This window comes from Zerene cesonia, chromosome 5 (assembly GCF_012273895.1).
Source record: "Zerene cesonia ecotype Mississippi chromosome 5, Zerene_cesonia_1.1, whole genome shotgun sequence".
In the NCBI taxonomy this organism is placed as follows: domain Eukaryota; kingdom Metazoa; phylum Arthropoda; class Insecta; order Lepidoptera; family Pieridae; genus Zerene; species Zerene cesonia.
Window position 1 is genome coordinate 3,689,494 of NC_052106.1, and position 27,694 is coordinate 3,717,187.

The following is a 27,694-nucleotide window of genomic DNA, read 5'->3' on the forward strand; positions in this document are numbered from 1 at the left end:
TAAAAATAGCAACTAATCTGTTAACAAATGTATTGCAAGCGGTAATCGTAAATAGGTTGTTGATTTTTACAGCGTCGCGTCTTGATTTTATCTCGTAAAAGTAAAACGGCAGGGTCTCTAACGAATGTCAAAGTTCATTTTCCTTGTGCGGTGCGAAGTGAAAACAAAGTTTACTTCTATCTCGCGTTAAACACAATTTACCTTCAAGTCCGCTTTGATGAATGAGTCGCTAACTTATATAAGATTATGTTCTTGTTCAAGAAAGTTGGCGGCTCTGAACGGTTTTGGTATGACGGGCAGTGACTTGCTAACAGTTGCGAAGAGGCGTCAGTTCAATTGCGAAGGGTTTTTAGTTAAATTGTTACATCGAATTGCGTGGGAAAGAAAAACCATATTATATACCAAATACAGAAATAAACGAATATGTCAACATAAGTACAAGAAGAGAAGCATTTTCAGAACTATGTATGTATGTACTACTACTAATTGGTTTGTTGTAAATGGTCGTATTAGCTTAAAAGTTTTTATAATTTTTTAAAAGTTTTTGCTACAGAGTAATTACACGTGGAAAAATTTCAAGCATTTAGACCGGAGCGGAGTTTATTACATCACAATTATACTTAGACTATCTTCTTCTAAAATTTAAAAACCTTACAAGGGAAGGAATAGCAGTAAAAATTAAAAATTCTACTCTTATACTACTCCTAATAATTAATTTATAATATGAAATTGATAATAAAGACTGCATAAAAGAATACACTATTGATTGTTTTATGTAGTTTTTCATTATAGCTGTGGTGGCTCAGTGGTGAGAACCTCCGACTTCAGAATCGATAAGTCGGGTTTCGAGACCGGGCGAGCGTGCACAGGAGATGAATTGTTTTTTTTCAATTTATCTGCACATGTGGATAACATCACCACAGAAGGAAAAACATCGTGAGGAAACCGGCATGTCCAAGAATCAAAAGTTCGACGACATGTGACATCTGCCAACCCGCACTCATAGGAGGCCGGTGTCGCAGCAGTGGGAACATATGTAGGCTGATGATGGTAGTTTTTCATAAAATATTCTTCACAAATAAATATTGTAGTTATAATTATATAATGCAGTATGATACTTGATCCATTTTGGCTTTAGCTGGCGTGTGTTTGTCTTTTTTACTGTCATACATACGTCTTCAAATTAAGGTATATATAAATATATTTATTATTATTATATTAAGTATATTATATATTTACGCCTGTAATATTAGACTATGGTGTTTAGGCTGCCAATGCTAATTCAGATCCCTTCAAATATTTGATCGTGAAATCTAAAACTGCTGTCTGTCAGTTACATACAAGTATCATCATCATCTTTCTCAGTTATGACGTTAGTTTGAAGTATGGATGTCCACATATACCATGCCATTTTCAAACCTAGAAAATACTGTTCCATGGTAAATGGGATTCATACTTCTGTATCCCAAATATAACTAATTCAAAATCTTTTTCTGTTAATAAGCCAGCCACTTTCGGTTCACAATTTGTTTTCAAAAAAAAAATTCACGTCAAATTCTTATAGTACAAAGTATACTATCTGTAATACGCGGCGTCAATCGCCTGGTACTCACCCAGAATATAATCTACATCTGTACCAAATTTTATACAGATACGATTAGCTGTTTTTCACGTGATAGAGCGACAAACATCCACATATCCATACTTACAAACATTCGCGTTTATACTATTAGTTTTATTTTATATTTTTATTATGTCACTATTGTTTATAACTAAACTCCAAACGCTTCACCTATTTTTATTTTATTCGGTAGATTAGAGAATAGGTCGCAAACAATTTAGCCCATAGTTACCGATTAACATTTGCATCAGTTGAAAACAATTAGTGTGAATAACTCTGCATGAAATTGACTCTTACCAACACGAGCGTTTTCCTTCAAACTTTTCTTGCATATTGAGTTAACTTGTCGCTAGTTAGTCTCCAACTTCGGTAATTTAATTTTGAAGCTTTGTTTCAACATCCTAGACGGTAAGCTTTTTAATTAATAGTTTTGTAAATAGTGTTCTCGTCTTTTTGTGTTTGATTTTGCGCGACTGCAGTTTAAGTACACAGCAGCTGTTCGTGACGGGTTTAATTTGTAATCTTTTTTGGTACGTTATCATGAAAGTATAATTTCGGAGTTTAAATGAAGACGATCTCATTGATATAGCTATATAATTTCATCATGACTATATGAGCACTCATTCGAATGCTGGGTTAATTATGTTTTTATTGTGTACGTTACTGTCATGATAAAGGCAAGGAAGGTATGTATAAAAACGTGAAAATAGGTGAAAGTAAGGCGGTATGATAGCCGAATCGACTAGTTGTATAATAATAATAGAGAAATTAATATTTACCTACTTCATTTAGGGTAATAACCTGAACTATACACTATTATGTAGCAATAATTTCTGCTTTTAATCTATACTAATATATAAAACTGAAGAGTTTGTATGCGCTATACGCGCGTTTATATCAGAACCACTGGGCCGATTTGGATAAAATTTGGTATTATATATGATTTGTGTACCATATTTACTCATAGTTTGAGATCCGAGAAAGAATATGGGATAGTTTTTGCCCCGGAATCGCACGGGAGTAGAAAGTATACGAGTAAAACCCTGGTTTGTCTACGCGGGCATAGCTGCGGACGGCAATCTATATAGTTTAAATGTATTTAAATATACATTAGTAACTACAGATTTAATAATATCCCTCTTAAACTGTTTCAATAAAATCCAACAAAAACAAATCTCAATTTACTATATGTTTCGTTGCGTCAGACACTTGTAGACAAAGAGTGTAATAAGGAAGTTGTATGAATTAGCTTTACAAGCGATCATTAGGAGGCAATCTCATATTGGCCAATAAAGTTAGCAGCGTTCACTGCTTATGGGCAGAATGATACTGAATAAGTCAGTTTAACAGTGTAGTATTTCATAGCCTTTATAGTGTCGCTTAACTATACTTGCGAATACAACTTTACGTGACGGGCTTTCGTAAATGTCTTTCTGTATTGTGATAATGCTGACCGTTTTTAACACGCTATTATAACTTCAGCTGTATGTTTTTGCATATGTTCGTATGTATGATTTTATGTGTGTATGTATGTTTGTGTGTAACCGATTCCGCTTCGATTTTTTGATTTGGAAATCAAACTCGTTACGTGTATAGTGAAATGGTATTTTAAGTTAAATAAGTAAACAAAAAACATTTTATGATTACCAATTACTAAATAACCATATTCCTCCGCCTGACCGCCTCCTTGGTACAGTGGTTAGCGCGTGAGCTTAGAACTGAGGGGCCCTGGGTTCATTTCCCGGTGGGGACGCAAAAAAAAAAGTCTCGGTCTGGCAGGACACAGAAGGCTGATCACCTACTTGTCCATAAAGAAAATCGGTCAGTGAAACAGATGTACATCATCTGCCCCATACCCCACTAGGGGACTTCACTTTTTTAAATAACCATATATACAATACTATGCGTCTATAAATTGCGAATGAGAAAAAAAACTGCATGATGTTTATAAACGCATTTAATTTAAATAGAAACGAAAGTTTCATGGTACCTTCTACTTCATTCTACGTACAAAATGTTATATTAATGAAAATAACAATAATGAATTTAAAAAATGTAATAATATGTTAGAGAAATTTAAATGAGAGAAAATCAAAATTCTAATGAATTATGCATTGCACTATGAAATATTGTAAAAGACTCAGCTGTGGAAAAATTAACATGTTTTCAGCGGAACATTCCACACAGATGACTGCACAGAGACTACTAGTGAGCTTGTTACGAATAATTGATTATCAAATCAAATTTCACATTATAATTATTATAATTATTACTTAGAACTTAGGTCGAGTTATAAATAATTTCGTCGCAGCTATATATTCTACATACTATTATTTGAGTTTAACCACTATAAATTACAATAATGTGTTTTTGTTTAGAAATTGTTCTATGAGATAAATACGTGATAGTTAGTCTTTTCTAAACAACTTTGTATTATAAACGCTAATATAAACTGCAAACGTTCTTAATGCATTGGTACGTGTTTACAATTTTTTTTATAGTTGCTGTCGTAATCAAGGCAAATCCAACAAACCATACATAATTAAAATCAGTTCTGCTGTTCTTGGGCTATTATAGGTAAGCAGTTTAACTGACACGACTTTCTATTGAAAAGCTTTTACGAAAACACAAATCTTTCCTTTTCATTACACAGATGTAAATATATAGATATTGCTACTAACTCTTTGCTGTTACTAAACATGTGTTGTTTGTTGTCAACAGGAAAGCGCCAAGGCAGGTGGTGGACGCTTGGCTGGTGTCACACGCGACGCCGCCCAGCGCGGAGCTGGCCTCACCCTCTCGAGCTGGCTCCGGCTCTGGGGCTACTACACCAGTCAGGTAAAGATAACATTAACAGTTGATATTGAAAGGGAAATAACTGGTGCTCTTTTATGCTAGGTCTTTTATGTTATTTATTATTTTGTATTATACAAAGTAATAATTTACCACCAACGGAAAGTTGTATTTGTATATACATTTATTTCTTTCGTTTTACTCAGTAATGATAGTAGGTAACATTCGATATGAATAAGCAACTGACTATATGATTATTGATATTACGATAGATAACAATGAACCAAACTGAGGTAGAAATTGCGGAATGTACCAAACATTTAACTAACTTTTTCATTGCGGTTCTGACAAGCGGCTTCTGTTATGCATTGCATGGTGTTCTGATATTTTCATTATAATATTAATGTACATTTTATTTCCGATATCCTTTAGTTGTGCTATTGGAATCCATAATAGGATATAGGTATAGTTTTTTCGCATTTGTTGATACAGCGTGATTCTTGTACACTCCTGTCCAAAAATGTTCTAAGAACAATCTTAATCCAGCCTAAAGCAGTTTGTAATCAGACTTCGTGTAATCACAACGCTTATTTACTCATAAAACAGATCCGGTCTTCACTTTGTTGACAATTTAGTACTCGCTCAAATAATAACCATTGTCAGTCACAAGATTTTTATTTGCTTATGATAGCGGTTTATATGTTATGTGTAAATTTAAGATTATATTGTAATAAGAAGCAATAATTTAGACATGCTACTTGCGGGTGCGGTAACACCTGATTCTTTCATTATATAACGCTTACAAAACACTGCTAAAATGATAATTCCAGTAGAGCATGAAGTGTTTTCTTTTGTTTAATCTAATGTGGATATTAGTCATTCTAAATGCCTTCATTCGTTATACTATTTAACCCGACGTTTCGAATATTTCACAGAGGTCCCACGATAATAATATGCATTATTAATCTCGCTTTAAATCCATTTAGAAAACTCGTTTTTAAACGAATAATTAACTATCTCAGCTAAATTAATTATCTCAATGATCGTTTCATTTTATGTACTCACTAGTACCTAATCCTACCCGACTTTGCCCGTGGTACATATTATATACACTCAGGGATGACGTATATATATCCAACGGTGAAATAATTTTTGGTATCAGTCCAGTAGTTGGTGACATAAGCGCGTTCAAGCAAACAAACAAACTCTTCGACTTTATATTATTCGTATAACTTGATTGTACAGACGTTGCCAGCATCTAAGATTTGTATAAGACAAAATTTCGTAACCTTTCGTAAATATACTTCGTCTAGATTCGTTTATTTATTTTCAAATATACAAGCAGTATTTGTTAAAAGCTTGTAATATGAGATATTTTGTTTGTTATCGTATAGGCTGATGCAATAATGTTGTAACAGTTTCATTAATGCTCATACAATAACAAAACTCGCATTGATACATACTACCGAAATTAATTGGATAAAGCGACATAAATGATGCCCCATCATTTATGTCGCTTTATAAACATCAAGGGAATATAGGTAACATTAAACCAGTACTTAAATCAATTTTAGAACGTTATGTACTTGCGTTATTCTAATTAAAAATAAAATGAAAATCTATGGTTATTCTGTTTTGTAATTTTTGTAGGAAAATGTGTTTTGATTAAACATAAGCTAATACGTACGATACGAATACGAATACATACGAAGTTTATCCATACTTCTATTATACGAATATACGTATGTATGTACATTTGATTTTATAAACAGTTCTCATCTATCTTTGTAATGAAAAATTAATTCATGAATATGTAGGAATGCGTAAAACTTGTGAATGGCTCGACCAAGCCCGCAGTTTTCTTTACGTTTATGTTAAAGTTCAAGAAATGTTCTAATGGCGAGAACAAACGTGTAACGAGTGAAGCCTTACATTATAATTATGAAATTTAAAAAGTTAAAAATAATTTTCCATATAATGTTCGACGGGGACCATAATTATGGATTTACTTTATACTAACACGAACATATTAAACATATAGCATTATCTGTGCAAAATGAATTAAAACATCATCATCACCATCATCAGCCCATAATTGTTACATACCAGGATCTCTAGCCTCCTATGAGGGTTTAGGTCGTAATCCACCACGCTGGCCAAGACTGCTATGTCACGTCATATCCTCGAACTAATTCTCTCTCAATTCTTTCCTTTATCATTTCAAAAAGAAGTACAACACGGTGTTTTAAATGTTGAACATGTTACACCCTTGACGCATAAATTTTGCGTATTTTATGGGCGAATTTCTGTTTCAGTCTTGGCCCGGCGCCATTGATAGAGTCTGTTAGTATTCATTATTATAACGATGCTGTAATCGACATGGCCTATTTAACAGGTTCATTCGATGTCAAGAAGATATGTTTAATTTATATTTTTATAACATTAAATGCATTTTTTTTTTTTTTTTTTTTATAGTGGGGAAATCTTGCATAGATACCCACGGCCCCCGGGGAAGAGGTCGTGGGTTATGTCGGATTCCTACCGACTAAAACCCCACTGTGTTCCGTCGAGCCACATAAGTGAAGGGGCCACGGGTGCTTGTTGGAATTCGTCCGCGAAACATTAAATGCATTTAATTATAGACATAAATGATTAATAAAAAGAAAAAAATCGAATGGCAATGTAGTTGAATTATACGATTATATCGTATATGCTATTTTAAGGTATAGAAAATAATACATTTAGATGTCAATACGATTGTCGTTTTTAACCTGCCAAGTTGGAAACTTCATCAATCTTTCGGCACTAGAGAGTTCACTACTCGCTAGGACGCACTGTTGACAGGGGTATAAATTGTGTTTGCTATTCAAAAAGGTTTTACTTTGCTAACGCTTAGACTTCATACGAAGAATAATGACGAAGTGTCGTACGAATCGTTTTTATAATTACAATTCAGGATTCATAGCTAATTCAGGACAAATAGCTTATATCTTTATTCGAATTATCACTGTGTCCTGATGGGCTTGTCAATTTGTTATTTAATAGAGATCTCCATGAAACCGTCGGTTTTTTGGCAGAGGAAGCGAAGAGTTTGAAGGCTATAATTGCGGTTGCCTTTGAGGCAGAGCAAAGGGAGTAGCTTACAGGAGCTACCTGATAAATGGACACGGTCGCCCATAAACACAATCACATGATACTGGTGACAATTTTGTGACAATTTTCAAATGTGCTGCTTTGTGCTAGTGAAATAAAACTTTTATCTTTTTACGAAAACTCTAAAGATGATTCCCTTTGTGATTTAGACACTTTGGACGTCAGAAGGATCTCGTTGGAAGCACTAAATCTGTAATAAAAACACCTAAAGTCTGAATCTGGATGAGAAATGTTCAAACAACTTTTATTATATATCACAAGATTTGCTTAAAAGAAATGGATTTCTACTTTTTTGGCCGAGTCATATTTTAACCGTTTTCGTGTAAAACGCCTACTGGTTTAAATTGAAATGTTTGTGTTTATTTGATCGCGTATTACAGGAAAATTATTTAAAATATGCATATTTATACATATCATTTAATAAATGCTATTAGATATTTTTAATTAATAGGAAACTATTCTCGTTTTAAAAAGTTGTCGGTAGAATTAATTAAGAATTAGTTCAATTTATTTTATTTCATTGCAATTATTTTTAATCGCAAAAAAGACAAATATGAAAATGCTATAAATCGTAATGATTTAAGTCAGGAGGAAAATATTTCGAAGCCATTAGGCTCAAAAAAGGGGGCCATTAGCAACTAAGGAACATTTTAATACATTTTTTTACACGCGCCGCACGCTTTATTTGCAATCATAAATAAATTACAAGTACTTTGCATTATTGCGTGAACATTTATATTTCAATTAATTAAACTAAAATAGGGTAAATAATTGTAGAAATTTTAACGTTTTTTTTATTATCCAGTCAACAAAAACAGCTAACCCAACGTCTGATTTTTTCATTTAATTACTTTTTTAACTTCAACCCCCGTTTTTGTCTGTCTGTTTATCAACATACTCAATCTAAACAACTTCGCCTATAATTTTTTGTAACTATGTCTATGCTGTTATATAGGCAAAATCTAATACCGTGTGAACTAGTACTTAATGTATAAGTAGATAGCTATTACATTTATATATTAAGTTATCTGGATAATGAACAACATTGAAAAATTAATACTTTATTTTTTGACAATAGGCTATTATGTTCATACCTTATTGTTAATAGAGACACAAGTCGACTTTAATTTAAAGGAAAATTGCATAAATTGATGTGACGCAACAGTTTTGATTAACACTAATGAAAGCAGATTAAATCATTAATTAATTGTTGACACATATGGTGTTTTGTTTGAGAATATGGGATTTCCTTATTATTATACCTAGTTATTGTGAAGTGGGAATACCATATGGGAAAGCCAAGGCATACATTGTTTCATTTACTCTTTAGACTACTAAATTATGTTAACTGTAATATGTAATATTAAAATAGGAAGTGAAACACAGATAAACACGGTCCGCGGTGGTCTCACTCAATTCATAGCGACTTATCTCAAATTCAGCGTTTCTACAACGAGAACCATATATTATGTTAATATAAAAATTCTGAGTCATCCATTGTGCCTTTGTGTAATTCGAAGGTCTACAACCTTAGATCGAGTACTCACCGATCGATAATAATTCGACAAACTTGATATTAATTGTTACAACTCACTCCACAGAAAGATCTCAGCGCACGAGTTCGAGCGTGGCGGTCTATTAAAGCCGCTAGTGACGACCGTGGATGGCACGCCCACGTTTCTCGGTGACCAGCCTTACGCGACCCCCTCCCGCCCACAGCGGCGGTCACGGCACGAGCTCAAGCAGCTGGACGAGAAGGAGCTTATATTTGAACTAGTAAGTGGTTTGTACACGAGGCATGTTTATTTGCAGTTAGGTGTAATTTTCTATTGGTTCTTTTATAAATATAAAAATCGGGAAATTAGCGTAGTGACAGTTATATATGACAGTTTTTAGGCACACTAAAAAGAACACTTAAATGTATAAAAATTGATTTGATAATATATTTGATTGTATGTCCAAAATGTTTAATTAAACATGCAACAGAATGAACTGACTTCAACATTGAATAATATTTACATACTTTGGAAAATTACAGGGAATTCGATTAAGTATGCTGGCTATTCCGATAGTTAAAATGTAATTATCGCGGTCTCTACAAACAGTGCGTCTTTGTTAGCATTTGAATATTATTTATTTTGAGCAAATTTGCCATCGTTTATTTAAGAAAGTCAAACGATCATCAGCCCATTGAATTAGATACTAAAGCTTATTATTAACAAACTTTTCACTTTTTTTTCTCTTTGTACAGTAAGCTTTGACATTTGAGAGCCTTATTATAAATTTGTGTTACATTTCAAGGATAATATCAATTAGGTAGCAAAATTTATTTGTTCACTGGACGCTTCCCGGCTCCGCCCGGGACCAAATCGTAATCGGGATAAAAAGTATCCTATGACCCTAGTCAGCTCATACTCAGTCTGTATACCAAATTTAATCAAAATCCGTTCAGTAGTTTCAGCGTGATTGACGGACATCCAAACAAACATACTTTCACACGTATAATATTAGTGTGATTTAAATACCGTTTATAATTTGCTTTGATATTTGAGAGCCTTTTAGGATTTTAGTGTTATATTTAATGCATGATATCACGTATCTAGACTTTTATCATCACTGTACATAGGTACACCTATATTTTGCTTAATAAAAAACCAAACATTTGTTGGAATTTCACTAAAAGTTATATGAACCTAAAATAATGTACTTCATTTTGTTGTTTTAATTTTACGTGTATTTCACTGGAAATTGGAACGAATATTTTAGCTCAAAATTTGTAAATTATTTTTAATTTTATTAAAGCAGATATACATTACATTGAACAACTGATATTTACATGATAGGTATATACAGATAAACTAAGTATACATTACATTATAATAGTCTTAAACTTCTGTAACGTGAAGATTGGATCACATTGGTAATGAAGGCTAGTATCACATAAATGTTATAAACCTTCGAATTATATTTAAATTTTAAATAAGAAAATTTTGAAAAAGGAATATGTTAAATACTGTTGCATTGAGTAACTTAAAAATACACCTAAAACAATAACGTTTCCCGGTAATAACCATCGCAAGACGTGTTTGTTTTCGTTTTGTAACTTGCACGATACATAACAGTATAAAATCTCGTTCAAAAACTATCCTACAGCAATTACCCCAAGATTACGGCCGGCGTTGGCGCCGACCAAAACGTGAGTTCACATTTTACGACAACAATAAACACTACAATAATGATAACACATACAACGTAATGCGATATGTCTACAATCTACATGTGTACCAATTTAGGCCTCCGAACCGGGAGGTCATTGATAATGGGGGTCCCCACTTGATAATAATTATATGTAAACAGACGCCCGCGCTCGCGATGGCCGTCCACAGAGCCATGTAACGTTTGCGAGGCGTGCGCTATCTAAATCTGTGGTACACTAACACCTATCTGTTGGGTTAATCCCCTGTGCGTATTTAACAGACTGGACGTTGATACGATTTACAGATTATTTCTTCACATTCACAACAATTAAATGACACGAGGCTGGTACGAGATTAGTATAGCGTTACTGTAAAGTAATAATATGTGTTTTAAAATCGTATTTTAAATGCATAAGTATAGTACTGCCTATATATTTTTATGGCTTCAATATTCGCTTTAAAACATGTGCAAAAAAACAAATACGATATTTTTAAATCGGGTTAATGAAAGTGTCTCAAACAAGCCGTTAAATATATTTTGTGTCTACGTATGAGGTCTTTACGTGTATATAGTATATATGTATATATACATTTTATTATTTTTTAATGGTTCGGGGCAAGCGCTTTGCGGGAGGCGTCGGGAATATTTAAAACGAGATACTTCATCCCTCGGGGTCGGTAGATATAATTTCACACGAAAATTCAACCCACGCAATTACAAACTTTTCACGTTTATTCATTACTTTTAAATAAAAATTAACTTTTCACATAAATTAGCGGATCTGCAAATTAATTAATCTTTACTATTTATCTTCAGTTTAGAAAATTAAAACGGTAGTTAAAAGAAAAAATCATGTTGTTTTAAATTTTATAATGTATTGAATGTCCAACGCTTATGATATAATAAACAGAAGCATAGCGTAGCGTTTGTTATCAATTATTATTATAAATATAAAATTCTCGTGTCACAGTTTTCGTTGCCATACTCCTCCGAAACGGCTTGACCGATTCTTATGAAATTTTGTGTGCATATCGGGTATGTTTGAGAATCGGCTAACATCTATTTTTCATACCTCTAAATGATCAGAGTAAGGCAGAACAGCGTTTGCCGGGTGCAGCTAGTTATAAATATAATTATTATGCACAGTTGGTGACCGCGCTTTTAAATTATAATTTGGCTTACAATGAAATTAATAACATACTCTTGAACCTACTTAAATATCACCAACAGGACGTTTATAACATTTAGCAAATTGTATGGTAGCACTTTGCACTATCGTTCAAAAAACTCATTTTATAAACTATACTTTTTAACACGCTTTTTTCTTAGACACAAATGTAGCAAATAAACAAGCTTTACCCACCATGTACTCTGCTGTACTAATACCATTCCCTTGCACACACGAGAATAGCGACAGCTTGCGTCTATTTAATGAAAGTAGGCTTCACAGCCCGCTATAAGCTTTCAATATTCGACACGCCCACACAAATTTGGTTTTGAATGTGGCCATTATGGATTAATTTGGTACTATACGTCATGTAAATTACGACTGTTATTATAAATCGGTAGTTCATTGCATTTTCAAAGAGTTATTTGGGTAATTATTCGCGTATTGTTTAAACGTGTCTGCGATTATTATTAAGTTAATTTATTTAGTTGTGGTTAAGTAAAGTTTGTGATAATGTGCGAGTTATTTTATATTATTATGTTTATTTGTTGCTGGTGTTTTATACGCTTACATGTAGATCAGTTGTCTTGAATGTGTTGTTTGAACTTAAATTCACCCTCGTTTCTACTATATAATAATATAATTTAAAAGTAAAAGAGTTTGATTATGAACGGAAGAAACTCGTTTTCAAACGGTGTGAAATAATATTTTTTTACATTGATTTTACGTGAAATTTATAAATTTTGAAATTAATTAAGTATACTTTTTTACGGATTTTAAACGCTATAGTGTTCTAAACGTCTTGAGATATAATGAATAAGGCGCGTTCAAAATCGGTTTAGAAAGAGACGCTTTTGCGTCCCCACCGGGAATCGAACCCAGGACCCCTCGGTTCTACACTCACCACTGTACTAGTGTGTTATATAATGCTTTAAAATTAATACGCATTATATTGACGTGAACAAATTACGACTTGTGGTACACAGTACACACCTAATAATAATTAAACATGAGTATTATCTTACTCATAATATTTATGTTGCTCATTATTAAACAAATCACCATATACTTTGTATATCTATGTATATCATTGTGAGAGAGATAATGTTTTATAAGTACGAGAGCTACAATAACTAATTGTAATTGCGTAATTCAGTCCATCTATATATATTTATGAAGAGGCAACAAACACGTGTTTTTGCATGTTTATATTGTTTACACACAAAAACTATTGGACCGATTTAAAATTCAACGCTATAAACTACTTTGACAGAAAATATATTATTTAAAGGATTGAACATTGATATTATTTATAATACAAATCTTTGAACAGGTCCTCTTACCGTAGTTATTTCCTTCCAAATAGTCTTAAATCACACTACATTGTTATTAATAACCATCTAATACTTAATTTATAAAAATTTTATTCGCAATTTATTATAGTTCATTTGGACGTCTTAGGTGTAATTAAATTAGTATTTGTATCACCATATTCGGTAGTTATTTTAAAGTTCATAAAAAATTTACCACTGTAAAATGTTTCGCATTTCTAACTCACGCCCTTTTATTGCCTGGTAGATATTACTAAACAGTTATTAGACAACCTGTTGTGCTGTGTGTTGTATGTCGCTGTATTCATGAGATTTGCGAATAGCACGAGAAGTCTGAACCAATTTGGATGAAATTTTGTACAGAGATAGTTTGAGACCCGAGAAAGGATATGATATTTTATCCCGGATTTCCCACAGGACACTGAAAACTCCGGGTCGGTCGATTCTTAACACGACCTAGAAAAATTGTACGAGTAAGAATAAATTTGACCTGTCATTTCATCGTTATTATATTAGAGGGCAATTATGGCGTAACGTTTTCGGGAGACGTTCCAAATTACATTAGCCAATATCCTATTATCCGGCTCGGCACGTATTTAGGTTCTACGTTCGGAAATTGCGTTAGACCGTGGAGGAAATGCAAGCAAACCCGCGACGTGTGTTAGTGATATTGAGCTTTAAAGACAATCGTAAAGGGCATAGATCAACTATCTTGAATAGAAGCGTTGCGAAAATTTATTGTAGGTAAAATTTGTTATAAGTATGTTTGCTATAATTGTTAATACATATCTTCATAATTTAAATATTACGATTATGAGAAAGCAATTTAATTTGTCCTAAATAAACTTGTATTTATTACAGGTAAATTTTACTTATGTCATAAGTACCTACGAAAGTGTGTTTGTTAGGCTAGAGACTGATATAGGCTTGTAAAACATCTCATTTCCATGGAATCACGGAGTCTATGAAGATGCAATATGATGCGCTTATAAATCACTCCGAAATTTATATATATATTCCGATGAATATATAAATAGGTTATTAAAAATGCGACATGTATGAAATCGAAATCTGTTTTCTTTGACCGCTCGAGCGAAGTCATGAGTCTTTCAATATACCGAACTTACAAGTCAAATCTACACGCATAAAAGTATTTACATTAGGGTTATTTCTTGATAAAGAGTCGTAATAAAGATCGCCCGTACCTAGTTAGAAAAAACAGTCACGAATTCCCAACAATAAGGGCATCGATAGAAGATAAATTTTTGTTACAATGTAGGTACCAATCTATATTACGTGATAGTTCATCGACCGAAAAGTGATTTCGCTACTAGTAACGTTTTGATAGGGAAATTTTATTTAATCATTGAGTTTTCTTGCTTCGATATCTGTATTATATTGAACACAAATAGCCTAGTTATTGTTATTATGAACGTAAAAAAATAGATTCACAGTAAAATCATCGCTTAAATTGTATGTTTCAAATAGCCCCAGGATGTAAAGGGACAGAATGAGTTATGAAAACGCGTAGGTATCGAATATTAATTGATGTTTTCATTCGCACCCGCGGTAGGGTCTTTGATTGGCGATGAAAAAATACCGTGACAATGATTTACGCTCTTAAGTATAATTAACGTGGAATAAATTGCCACAGTAATAAAAAGGTGACTCTGAATTGTGGCTCTTTTCCTCTTAAGTGAGATTGTGCATGGGATAGGATGGTTGAATTCCTTGATATTCCTTGGTAGAATAGTGAAATAACCTACCTGCAGATGTATTAATATACATCTCTGGTTTTATTTAGAATATAACATTATTAGACACTCTGTGTAACATAATTTTGTCTTTTTAGTTAGGTATGTGTCGCCAGTAAATTTTTTGTTAGGGCTGGAGTAAGATAAAGTTAGTTTTATTTTAAAAGGACAGATACTGAATAGGGACCAGCGCAAACCTCCATCGGCTCGCAACCTGCTCCTGACGGATGTTTGGGGAAAGTAATATCCCGGGATAATACAAAAAAGCGAGCGTTTGGAACTGACGAAACAGTTTGGAAACGGCGAAATCATTCAATTTGCCTGTGACGTATACCTGTATTGTAAAGTTGGAGGATGTATATGAATACATTAAGTGTTCAATCCATAATATACTTCATAATTCTTAGTGCTGTTTTCATGCTTATGTTTAAAGAAGTTATTTGAATTCATTTATACATTATCAGTATTAGAGATTAGTACTGACATGAAAAATCTGTACTACATTTAAATCAAATAACATAGACAATAAAAAATAGCGTGCAGACATAAAAAACTATTAAGCAATAATAACAACAAACTACAATTTCAATTATAATTAGAGAACAGTGTGTGGACACTAGCCTTTGAATGAATTTTTATTAAACATAAAACTATAATTATATTATCTGTAAGGAAGATTATTACGTTAAAATTGTTAGATAACCCGTGGAAAGTCAGGGAGGCCCATTAGTCAATCGCAAAGATAGATATAGAGGTCAGTGGTTTTGTCTTAGTTCTGTAAATGTAGCGAATGATTTTTACACTTGGTCTCCCCAAGCTTTTATCTCGCTCCAAGTCCTTGTTAGTAAGTTTCGCAGTTTATTTCCGATTTTCTGAACAAATTTCCGTCTGTTCGGTTTGCTCGAGATTGGAACATAATATACTCGGGTAATAAAAGTAAGCTCTGTGAGTTTTGTAATGTTGTTATGTGGATTTTAAAACGTACCGGCAGTTTGTTATGAATACATTGAAATTCATCAAATTTTAATGTGACTGCGATATAATCCATGGGTTCATAAATGATATTATAAAGTGTAAGAGTTTGATTGAACTCGCTAATCTCAGGAACTACTGGTTCGAATTGAAAAATTATTTTTGTTTTGGATGGTCTATTTATCAAGGATGGTCATAAGCTATATATGTCATGCTACGGGTAGACGAAGTATGCATATGTAAATACATATTAGTATGATGATCAAGAAAAAAAATTTTTTTACGAAAAAAAGAGATTACGAAATGGATAGAAAACTAAAATATATACCTATATAATACTTCTTGGAAGTAACCTCAAATTTATAGATCCTCAATAAAATGGGCCTTTAAACTCGATATGCTAGTATTTAACGAAGATGTCGAAATACGTAGCTGAACAATTCGGAGCCGCTCGCAGAATCCAAAGACGTATCATATTTCAAGATCTTCCCAAGCACGGCCGAACATTTGTTTAATCTGCCATCGCAATCCATTCACGTCTCGATTGATATGAGAAATGATTAATATTATGGTGGATTTAGGTTGAACGTGACCGTTCCGGTAATTGGAGATATCCATAAGATATACGGGATTCATAATGTGACAATATTGTTGTGATTATTTCACGTTACTTTTGCACAATACCGCTTGGATGGAGGTATTCCATTTGTAGGATAAATGAAAGAAAGAAAGAAAGAAATTAATGGAATTCCATTTAATATTTAATGGGAAGTAGTGATGTGTGTTACACGTTTGGGATGCAATCGGAATTTTCATGTTATGAAAAATGAAGGAATTTATTAGTAATATGGTCCAAATCGTAGGATATTGAGGGAAGAGGTGGATTTAAAGTAAATTTTCAGGTATATTAAAAATTATAATAACATCACGAATTGAAACATATTCTATATAATTCATATTCATACCATTAAAAGTATGTTGTTGAAAATCTAGCGTTATGAACGTTTTTAACTATCAAAGACATGTTTCACTATTATTGTATCGTATAAACTTTCAAAGCATATTTGAAGTCACGTGAAATCAAATTCAACCGTCATAAAATTCAATATTCAGAACGTTTTGTCCGTAAATAGACAAAAATGAAATTTATAAACCAGTCTGTTAGAGCACTCAACTGCAGCCGTCTGTAGCCATATTCATGATGACGTACTGCTTTTAATTTTTATTCCGCTTCACTTTACGATGGTAAATAAAAGCAGATATAAAATGTTCGGTCTTAAATCTAACACATAGACGAGCCTAATAAAAGAAAATGAACAATGTTTATTACAAATAATATTTTTTTCTGGGAGTTCCACAAACCCTTTTAGTATATGTCGTTTTATAGACCTTTCTCCCTTTTAAGTTTGTTGATATAATAGATGGAGAAAATTACGATGTAGATATAAGGACGTTTTTCATTTTGAATTTTCGAGAAGTGTTTAATTAACATTGGTGAGTTTTGACGGAGTAGATTGGTTTTTATTGTTTTTTCATATAACATTATGTACAATGAGAAAATGAATGAGTAAATACCTACTAGTTAAGTAATTTTATTTTTTTTTCTGCTCAACTTAATTTTAAAAATTAGAAAATAATGTAAGATAAAATTTTTGGTCTTAGCATTATTTTGTGACTTTCAGTGTTAGAACGAATAGCTTAGTTAGAAACGTTCATTGGCTGTTTATTTACCCTATTAAAAATCTTAATCCAGAATATTCGCCTCCAGGTAAAGGATATTTGCAACGAATTGGAAGTACGGGTACTCTGCCACAAGATTCTACAGAACGTGTCTATACTGCTGGACGCCGACCGGGGCTCGCTGTTCCTCGTGCAGGGGGAAAAGGCGGCCTCGCCGAATCCGCAGAATGGCAGGTAATTTGGTGTTTGTTATCGCAGTAGATTTTTAAATCTCATCACCTCGGTAAGTGGTAATAGGGATTAGGTAGTCCACTGCCCAACTGGAGTCCGACATTACACTGTGTAATATGTACCTACACTGTGTGATATGGGACGCACGTTCTGAAATAAATAAATTTATTTATTATTATTATTATTAGCCCAATATTGTAAGCCATAAAGTAAACGTGCTTTATGGCTTATAATATTGTCCCAGGTCCTTCGGTATGCGTATGCGCATTCGCTAATTAAATACAAAGGTTTATTTATTTATTATTATTGAACTATTGTAAACGTTCTATATACATAGTGTTGGTGACATTATAACCGTATTTTTAATTGAAAAAGAAGATTAGCGTTAGTAAGCGTAATGAAGGCTTTTTTTGTTGTTGTTATTGTTGCGTAATATTGAGAACGACATGAATATCTCAAGCGGAACTATTCTTTTAGATTTTGTAGAGTATGTTGGAATATATTAATCAATCTATATATTTCATTTTGATGATCTAATTATGACACTTTTTCGATAAATTATTTTTTTTATATTTTCATTTTTAAACGTACTCTTTTCGATAATAGTTGATGAACACGATCTTAAACTCAAAATTATAGTGTAGTAATAATCTGTAATTATTCTGGAAGTCCCAATTTTTCAAATGGTTGAATAATGACATAATCCCTTTTCATATTATATATAAGAAAAATTCACAGACAAATCACCGATTTATATCTTATTTGGTACAGTGAGTTCGATCAGCATAGATAACACCTGTTCATAATACAGTTACTTCAAAGAAGAGATGGCTTTTAACTCGCTCTTTTCAAATTGTATAAATATAACCCAGCACTTTGTTGACTTTACAAAAGCTAAGACTAACGTTACCAAAATTACAAGCCTGTTATTAAGTCATGCGAAATCTGACTAGCGCTACATTTAACTTGTTCTACATAACATCCGAAAATGACAGACTTGTTGGGTTGGCAAACTCGACAATTTGTAGCAAGCTACGCTCTAATTTAGTCTGGCTAATGAATGAACTAAAATGTTTTTCAAATGAAAAAACACGAGCAAAAAATTAATAAGGGTTTTAACGAAAAATTATTTGAATGAGACCAGTTTAATAACCAATTAATTTGGTTGTACATGTTATAAATATCTTTATGCTAAATAATAAAGTTAAATAAAGTTAGAATCACTTTAATAATGTACAATTATAATTGGGTCTTACTATCTTAATCAATTTTGATGTAGAAATCCGATACACCCCACCATTGTAATTTAAGTTTGTCTTGACACGTATATATCGTGAAAATTAATGAATTATTAAATTTAATTCCCTAAGATAAATAAACGACAAATTAAGTAGCTCTAGATAATAAGTAGCTACGTTATATTCACAAGAAAATTGCTTGATCAAACAAAGCGCTCAGTCCTTTTCTGGACAATTTAAAATTATTTCTGTAAATCAAATAATGACGTACCAGTGGAAATGCTTATTCAATTTTACGGAGTCATACAAAAAGTAAGGAAATCTCACGTGTATAATTATGTAAAGACGAGCTGAATCCTTACAAGTTCTGAACCCCAGAGTACTTCTTTATATGTAGACGACATTATTAAATTTCACGCTTTGAATAACAGAGCGTACCAAAAAGCGATTGTCTATACGCGAATATGAGCTATGTCTCTGCGATGTAAGTATGAATGTAGCGTAAATGCTGTTAACCTGTTATGATCTTTGGTATGGAGTTCGTAAGGTCGCTACTTGAACCAGATTAAATCACACAGGCGGTTACATTATGCTTATCTTTATAGATTAGGTCTCACATGGAGAGTCACGATTGTAACGAGTATTTTCTGAGTAAGTCTACGGGTGTTTGAATTGTTAATGGATAAGGGTGTGGTCGGTATCAAGTAGCTGTAGGTCAGGTATCAATTTACGACATCTGTCTGTTGGATTGCGTCAGGTATTGAATCTGATGTGTTGTTAGTGCCATTAAAAGCTTTATTTCAATTTTACTTACATATCATTTTTCTGTCTAGAAATCGTATCTACATATATTATTAGCAAACACTCTTTATTTTTTATGTTATCGACGTGCATTTCACACACCGATAAAAGGTTTATATAGGTGTATATAAATCTATTGCGTAACCTAAAAATTGCGTGAATAAATGTAACACCCAATAACCAACAAAGAATAGTTGACAGCGAATGAATAGTACTCAGACAGAGTAAAAAGAAAAACAAGATTAGGTTAAGTCACATCCGGAGGGAAAAAAAAGCAAATTTTGCCCGCCATATAAAACGTTTTAGTACAGACCTTCCTCATTATTAGACCGTGACAAAGGAAAAAAATCGGAAGTCCAGTGTTCGCATAAATGGCGGACATCCCACACATTTTGTTGACTTAACGACGCGCGTCTGCTGTTTCTCGCTTTTATTTTCATGGCTTCAATGTAATATAAAAATACAACTGTGCTTGGAAGAAAGCTAGCTGGTTAGCAATTTTCTAGGAATCTGCTCTATATAATGGTCAATGTTTCGTATCTTTTGGTGGAAGCTAAGAAAATATGAAGAGAAGTAAACTACCAGTAAAATTGCCACCAACATAATATATTTCATCAATTAATAAGAAGAATGCTGCGATTACGATTATGAGACGACAAGAATAAGTACAATTTTTATCTTAGACAAATAAAACTCATAACTAATCTTCATAAAAAAACAATCTAATAAAGATACCGTAGCTTTGTGTGAAAGTGAGCTTTTGTTTAGCAAATACATGGCGCACATAATATGTGTGTAGTTACATATATGTAGTATAAATACCACAATGAAAGCGACATCAAATTTAAACGAAGTTGTTACATCTTTTTATAGCAGCAGCTAGTATATGGGACGGTTGTAAATTATAGTACTTTACGTCTAAAGCAATTTTATATGGATATAATATTATGTTGTGTTATCATAACACATCCATATTCATGACGGGCGCTGGATCCCAAGTAGGACATGCTATTATTTCGTTATATTGTTAAGTGTGGAACAGGCCGTTTCCTTAACATATTTCGTATTGTTTATCGCGCTGGCTGTTATCCAAGTTACTTAACTTTCTGCGCGCAGTTTATCTCCCTAAGGGTACGGATGGCTTGGGGTCTCATCGTTCCAATCTGTCTTCGGTTACACGCTCAATTTCGCAGTGGTAATGGTATACGAAACAGTACTGACGTTCTGGATGTTATCCCTTCACCCATATAATGTGTTTTTTCCCCGCGATTTGAGTTCTCATATATAGATCATATCGAGATTCTGCACATTGTCTTGTGCACTAGGACAGTTAGCACTTGTTCTGAGAAGACTAATTTTGCAGTATCTATTGTAGAAAATTTAATTTTAAATAATCCTATGGCTTCGTATTAGTATGTGAAAATTTTACCGCTTATATTGCAATTGCAATTCGTATTTAGACACTTACACTTCTTAAATAAGTCTGTCTCAATTTTCGACGTAATACTCGTAAGTAGATGAACTTAATGACGGGTCTCTTTGAAATTATTCAAATTCGGGGTAGAGTAACAGTTTTAGTTTGTCGTAAAAATCCAATTTACATACGCTTAAGGTCTGGAGGGTCCGCAGAAGTGTTAATAAATGGGGCGTGACAGTTTACATCGTCACAAAACTTACCGCTCTTGGAGGGACTCTTTTGATTTTAATCCAATGAAACCAGATGTCTGGCCGTCTGACAAGATAAAAGTTAATGGGCCGAGTCGCTATATAAGATTATACGTGAAGGAATTTAAAGTGTGAAGTTAGAAAGTCTGGGGCATCTCTTAATAGTTATACACTTGCTTATTAAAGGGTTTGTTCGAGAGATCGTCCCTTGTTTTCACGTTGCAATGTTCGCGTTTCTATCGCTCTACAGTTATTGATTCTAGTCATTGATAGTCATTGATTGTTAGTCATTGATTCTACAACCCCTTTCAACAGAGATCTATTTTTCGCACGAAGCTTCTACGTTTTAGGACGATATAACCATACATTTTTGCTACAAGGTACGTTGCTAGTGTGGGACGGTTCGAAATCTGTTAATATATATCTTTAGAAATTTAATCTATACAAATAATATAGTGCTGTAGAGTTTGTTTGTATGGTCGTTCGTTTGTTTGTGTAAATGAAAGGTATTAACTCAGGAACTACGTTTTTAATACATTTTGCCTAGTGAGAACTTGCTATAGGGAAGGGATATCGTTACAACTAGGGAAAACGCGTTTTACTATTAGCTTAAAGATATGGATCTTAAAACAGCATTGCTTATTGTGTAGAAAACATAAAATGTTCTGGGAACATAACTCCTGTTTATTTATTCAACTAAGGTTTAATAAATAACTGTCCACCTAGTAATTAATGTATGAAAACAAATCTCGTCATTCGTTATTTCTCGGAATGCATACGATGCATTCAACAGATTAAACATCCATGACCCAAAAATACATACATATTACATGTGTAGTTTTGCGTCGCAATTTCATTAGCAAAATTCATATTTTTTAACCCTTGAATTTTTTCACTCGTAAAAAACATCAGTTTAATAAGTAACATAAATTACCTAATTTGAATAATGAACACTTTATATAAATAAAATCATCCGTATTTTAAAGTGTTTTAATAACAAAAAAATAATAATTGCAATAAATCGTAAAGAATTAAGCAACATAATATCGTTAATCGTTACACGCTTGTTCGCCCTCACAAGAACACTTACATAAACCCTGTCGCCGAGGGGACCTTTGCTCCTATACGATTCGTAATCTAATCGCCACATTCGTCGTATGGAATCCAAATGAAGAATGGCATTCGAAATTTCACCTACGTACTACAGAATTGACTGATATGTCTTCATTGGCTTTGGAGGTTAAGGTCGAGGGGTGGGGTGGGGAGCGCCTCCCCTTTGAGGAAATCACGCTCAGAACGAACATGTGGGAATTTGGGAGATGACACGAGTGTGCGTTGTCTTGACGATTATGTTCTCGGTGATATCGATGCGATAACAACGCTGATATAAATTGAGCGACAATTTGTATATGTATGTTGCTGTCGTGGTGTTAATTGTAAAGTGTTTTTGTTGTGATAACCCGGTCGGGAGAAACCAGTGATTTGAAGGGTCGAGTCAAAAGTGTGATATTGTATACGCTGATATTTTAATAGAACGAAATTGTTTCTTCATAGTTTTATATATGTTTAATTATTTCATAGTTTAATTTATTTTCTTTTTTTTTCTACCTTTAAATATTATAACCTATACTTACATAAAAAAAATAAAAAGAAATAAGAAGAAGAGATATGTAGTTTTCAACGTTGATCAAGGTATACATAATCGCAACTTATGTCGCATATATGAGTGGAAATCTTTTTATACGAAACCGTAAACCTTTTTACCAAAATTGCGTGTATCGGTAGGTATGAATATAAGGCTATGAATTTCGATATCCACACGTGCATTCCACACGTGCGTTTTTGGTACTCATATCCGCTTTTGTTTATAATAAGATTCCCCCCATAATTTTGACCATTGCTTGACCACTAGTTATGAAATATGAACATTTTAATTAATGTTTTATTCTTTATGATGATAGTTTGCAAATAAAATCATTCTATTGAATATTCGCGCATGCTTCGGCATAGATTGAGTCAGCTCGCACCGATAATGGTACCATACCACCACTGAAGACATCTGCGTGAAATCGTAGCATAATAGCTGCTTCTGCATTTTTACAATGACTAGGGGAGCCAGAGGCCTATGTCCTCCCTTACCCTTCCCGTTCCTTTTTGCTCATTCTCAAAACGTTCATGGGTGTTTCGTTCCTTCTGCAAATGTTCATGGGTGGCTCACTATCAGGACCACCGGCTTTTTCGCCAATGCTCACGTAAAAATACACTGTAATTAGAGTGCACAATACAGCACCAGTCTCATTCATTATCTACGAAATTGAATACCACAGAATCCCGTTGCGTAATTTTACTTAACAGACCATTATGATTGACTGCAGTCTTGAAAATGGACGCCAATTTTCAAGGAACGGAATAAATTGATCACTGTCATTATTCTAAGGATAATGTCTGAAGCCCTGCCGCAAATCGCCACAAATCTTACTCCCAAGCACCGTCATCAGTTACAAGATACCTAGTTATCGTAAACCCTGCGTATCTGCCTGTAGCTTTTTTATCATGCGGAATTATGACATTCTTTTTCGGGTGAACCTTGACATGTTGTCGTAATTTATGTTACGATTTTGTAAATATATAAGCTGCGATTTTCAGAAAAAATATTCTACTTTTATGTAGGCAACAATCTTTTTTGAAGATATGCAATAACACAAGTATTTATTATTTTATGGCTTGATTAAATTTTAACAGTTCGAACATCGAAACTACTGAAAAGTTTTTGAAATTTGATGTAATTTTACCACCATAAGTCTGCCCGGACTTTTGATGCTTTGTAAAATACGACTTTAATTCCTACAATTAAAATTGAATTTATTTTGTTGGATATTCAGCAGCGACCTTAGGCCGTAACTTTTGGTACGTTTTGTACCTTAAAACAAGGGTAATAAGCTTGATATTGCTTTCACGTTTGTTTCCTTCATATAAAAAAATAAAAATATAAAACATAAAATTTCTGACAATCACATTTCAGATAGACACGGGTTTGTGAATTTTGTTGTCTTTCATGATTAGATGTGTAGTAGTCAAAAGAACTCACTAAAATTGATGTAAATGTAAATAATTTCTAGGGACGTTTACTTCGAAAGATCCAAAAATTAAATCGTAACGGGCTTTTCTCCAAATCGTTTAAAAACAACTATATTAAATGGATAATAATGTTTCACGAGATTGCCAACGAGGCAGTCGTGAGAAATTAGTAGAAGGTTATGTTCGTTAGCTTTTGGTTTCTATTTATTGTATTATTTTAAAAATAATTTCATCAGTTGAAATTACGAGTATATCAATCCTTAGTGAAATTAGAAAATGCTTATTTTGTTTGTAAAATATACTGTTTTTCCTGAACACGCTTTTATTAGCTTCGCACATTTTTATAATTTAAATGGACAAATTTAATTGAAACTTTGTGCATTTATCAAGAGTCTGTGATATATTTAATATTTTTAAGAGTTTTTGTCTTATTATCCTGATTAGAATCGTGAGGGTTAAATAATTTATTTATGTATGCTCTGTAAAGTAAGGATGAGACAAATTAGTTCATTCTATCATTAATGCATATTTTTTAACTAGGTATGGGCATTTATTATATTTTTATTCGAGCGGGGAACAGAGCTGGTGGTTCGCCTGATGGTAAGCGATCACTACCGCCCATGAACATTTGCAGTCTTTCCTAGATAATAGCAGTGGCGTAGCTATCATAGGGCCAGGTGGTGCAGTGCACCAGGGCCCCGGAGCTCAGGGGGCCCTCTAACCTCTGCTTTGAAAGAGGGGAGGAAGGCGGAAAGAGGGGAGGAGGACCCGATTCTTTCCCTATGCACCAGGGTCCTTGTCCCCCTAGCTACGCCACTGGATAATAGTCGACTGCAAAATATTGCCTAGTTCTTACCATTGGTGCCCCGCAATCTTGGCGATTTTATTAAATCTATCCCAGCTATTTGCCGATTGTGAGATTCCACTGGCGGCTATTAGGAATTCGATTACACTCTTGTCTTGCGCCTGTCTAGCTACATCGCGGGCAGATTATAATATGATTGGCTATTAAGTATTCCATATCCTTAGGAGAATCTCGACTTTAATTTCATAATGCGCAGAAAACACTTGGCTTAATTTTCATATCTTTTCTTACCTTTCTTTATCCTTGTATTTCTCATATCTCGTTAACGTTTGTTATGGAAATAAGTTTAACTTAAACTCGAAGGAGGACGAATTGTGTAAATTTAACTGTAACTTACTTGATCAATTTAAATTTTATGGATTTTTTTTATCTATAACCTATTAGGTTTGACGAACAGATTGTTTCGTTCTGTATTACCTTACTAATTGACGACCCGTCTTGATTTCCGACAAAAGAACTCGCCATTTCTTTCTATCTGACGATATCTCGTGCCAGTTGTTGCTAGCTTCAAAACTGTGTAGATCTGCCTACACTTGCTCGCTCCAGCGATACTTGAATCGAACAATCAGTTGTCGGCCACCTGGTCTGCACTAACAATCTTAATATATATAAATTACATGTCACATTGTTTGTCTTCGATGGACACCTAAACTACTCAACTGATTTTAATCAAATTTGCACACCATGTACAGTTTGATCCAACTTAAAAGATTGGATAGGTTATATTATAATCAATTACGATAAATGATTACCCGGGCGAAGCCGGGGCGTGCAGCTAGTTTATTATATATTATAATAAAAGTATTAAACGATGCGACTGAATATATGTATGTCACCGTAAGATTTGTAAAATCCGTTAGTTAATCGTCATCCCTAGCATTTGCTTGCTATTTAACGCATTGCTTTTCGTTATACTAAAATGCGAATACATCGCAGCTATTTCTTTGTATTTTTTTAATAAACCGAACCTCACACATTGCATAGAATGCCCATTTTACAAATTACTGATGTGAATCATCGATAGATTGTAATTTACTGAAAAATAAGACATTAAATGAGATTAAATATCTGAGAAGGCATTGTAAAATTTGTATGTACTACAAAATGTTAATTTTCCATAATCGCAAGCAATCTTTGGACAATTTTAACGGCATCGATTAATAAAGAACCTAGATTCTTAACGGTTTATGAAACGAATTGGCTCCGACATATACCTACACTAAACATAGCAGACTCTAACTCCAAGTAGTCGCTATTCCGTTTTCCACATACCAAAGATAGCTCTGAAGGTAATTATTTAGGTGTTGTCCGCAGGTGTTTGGTGTCCAAGCTGTTCGACGTGTGCTCCAAGTCGACGCCAGAACAGATGGAGCAGCTGGAAGAGATCCGGATTCCCTGGGGCAGCGGCATCGTCGGCTACGTGGCTGAGAGCGGCGAGCCAGTTAATATACCGGATGCGTATAAGGTTTGCTTCATTCGTTACTTTATAGCCACTATATCAACAAATTTAAAAATCTAATCGATTACAGTCGGATTATGTCTAAACATATATTACAAAGATCAAAGATTCGTTTCTTTCTTTTTAAGTTTGTTACAATTTAATTCAAAAACCACTTGACAAATTTGGAAAGTCTTTCACCATTAGAAAGTTAAATTATCTCTAGGTAACATATGCTATATTAAAAATTAAAAAGAAAATTGTGATCCCTACCGAAATTAGAATAAATAGATACAATATTACACTATAAAACAACTGAAGGTGATACTTTGACAACTAAGTATATGGTAGCCTATATTCTTTTCCTTAGTTAGAAAATTGAGACATCTTCCAATAAATAAGTAAAAGAATAAATTCATACCAATCGAAGGTATAAAATTTTTTCAACATTAGAAAGCTACACCGAGTAACCATTTTATTATATATTTAGGATTTTTTTTTCTGAGTCAAACCGGACGAAGCCGGGCAAGCGCTTAGTATCTGCATTAAGTACCTATATATCAGTGGCTTTAGACATTTTTACGTTGTTTTCGATGCATTAGATATAACTCATTTACATGGGAATTTCTTATTGACGACACAAGCTATTATTTTAGGTGCTTCGAAATGAATAAATAATAATGTCGAGGTCTTATACCTCGCATTTTT

At 33.4% G+C, this 27,694-nt stretch overlaps 1 protein-coding gene across 9 annotated transcripts in view; it reads left to right on the forward strand.

Moving 5' to 3' along the window:
* LOC119840283 (dual 3',5'-cyclic-AMP and -GMP phosphodiesterase 11) overlaps positions 1-27,694 on the forward strand; it is a 162,215-nt gene that overhangs the window by 103,193 nt on the left and 31,328 nt on the right. For all 9 annotated transcript variants that reach the window (XM_038366821.1, XM_038366830.1, XM_038366822.1 and 6 more), the window contains 4 exons: positions 4,343-4,459; positions 9,169-9,343; positions 17,759-17,904; positions 26,863-27,013. In XM_038366821.1, coding sequence (XP_038222749.1) covers positions 4,343-4,459; positions 9,169-9,343; positions 17,759-17,904; positions 26,863-27,013 — 589 coding nt within the window. The remainder of the gene's footprint in view (positions 1-4,342; positions 4,460-9,168; positions 9,344-17,758; positions 17,905-26,862; positions 27,014-27,694) is intronic.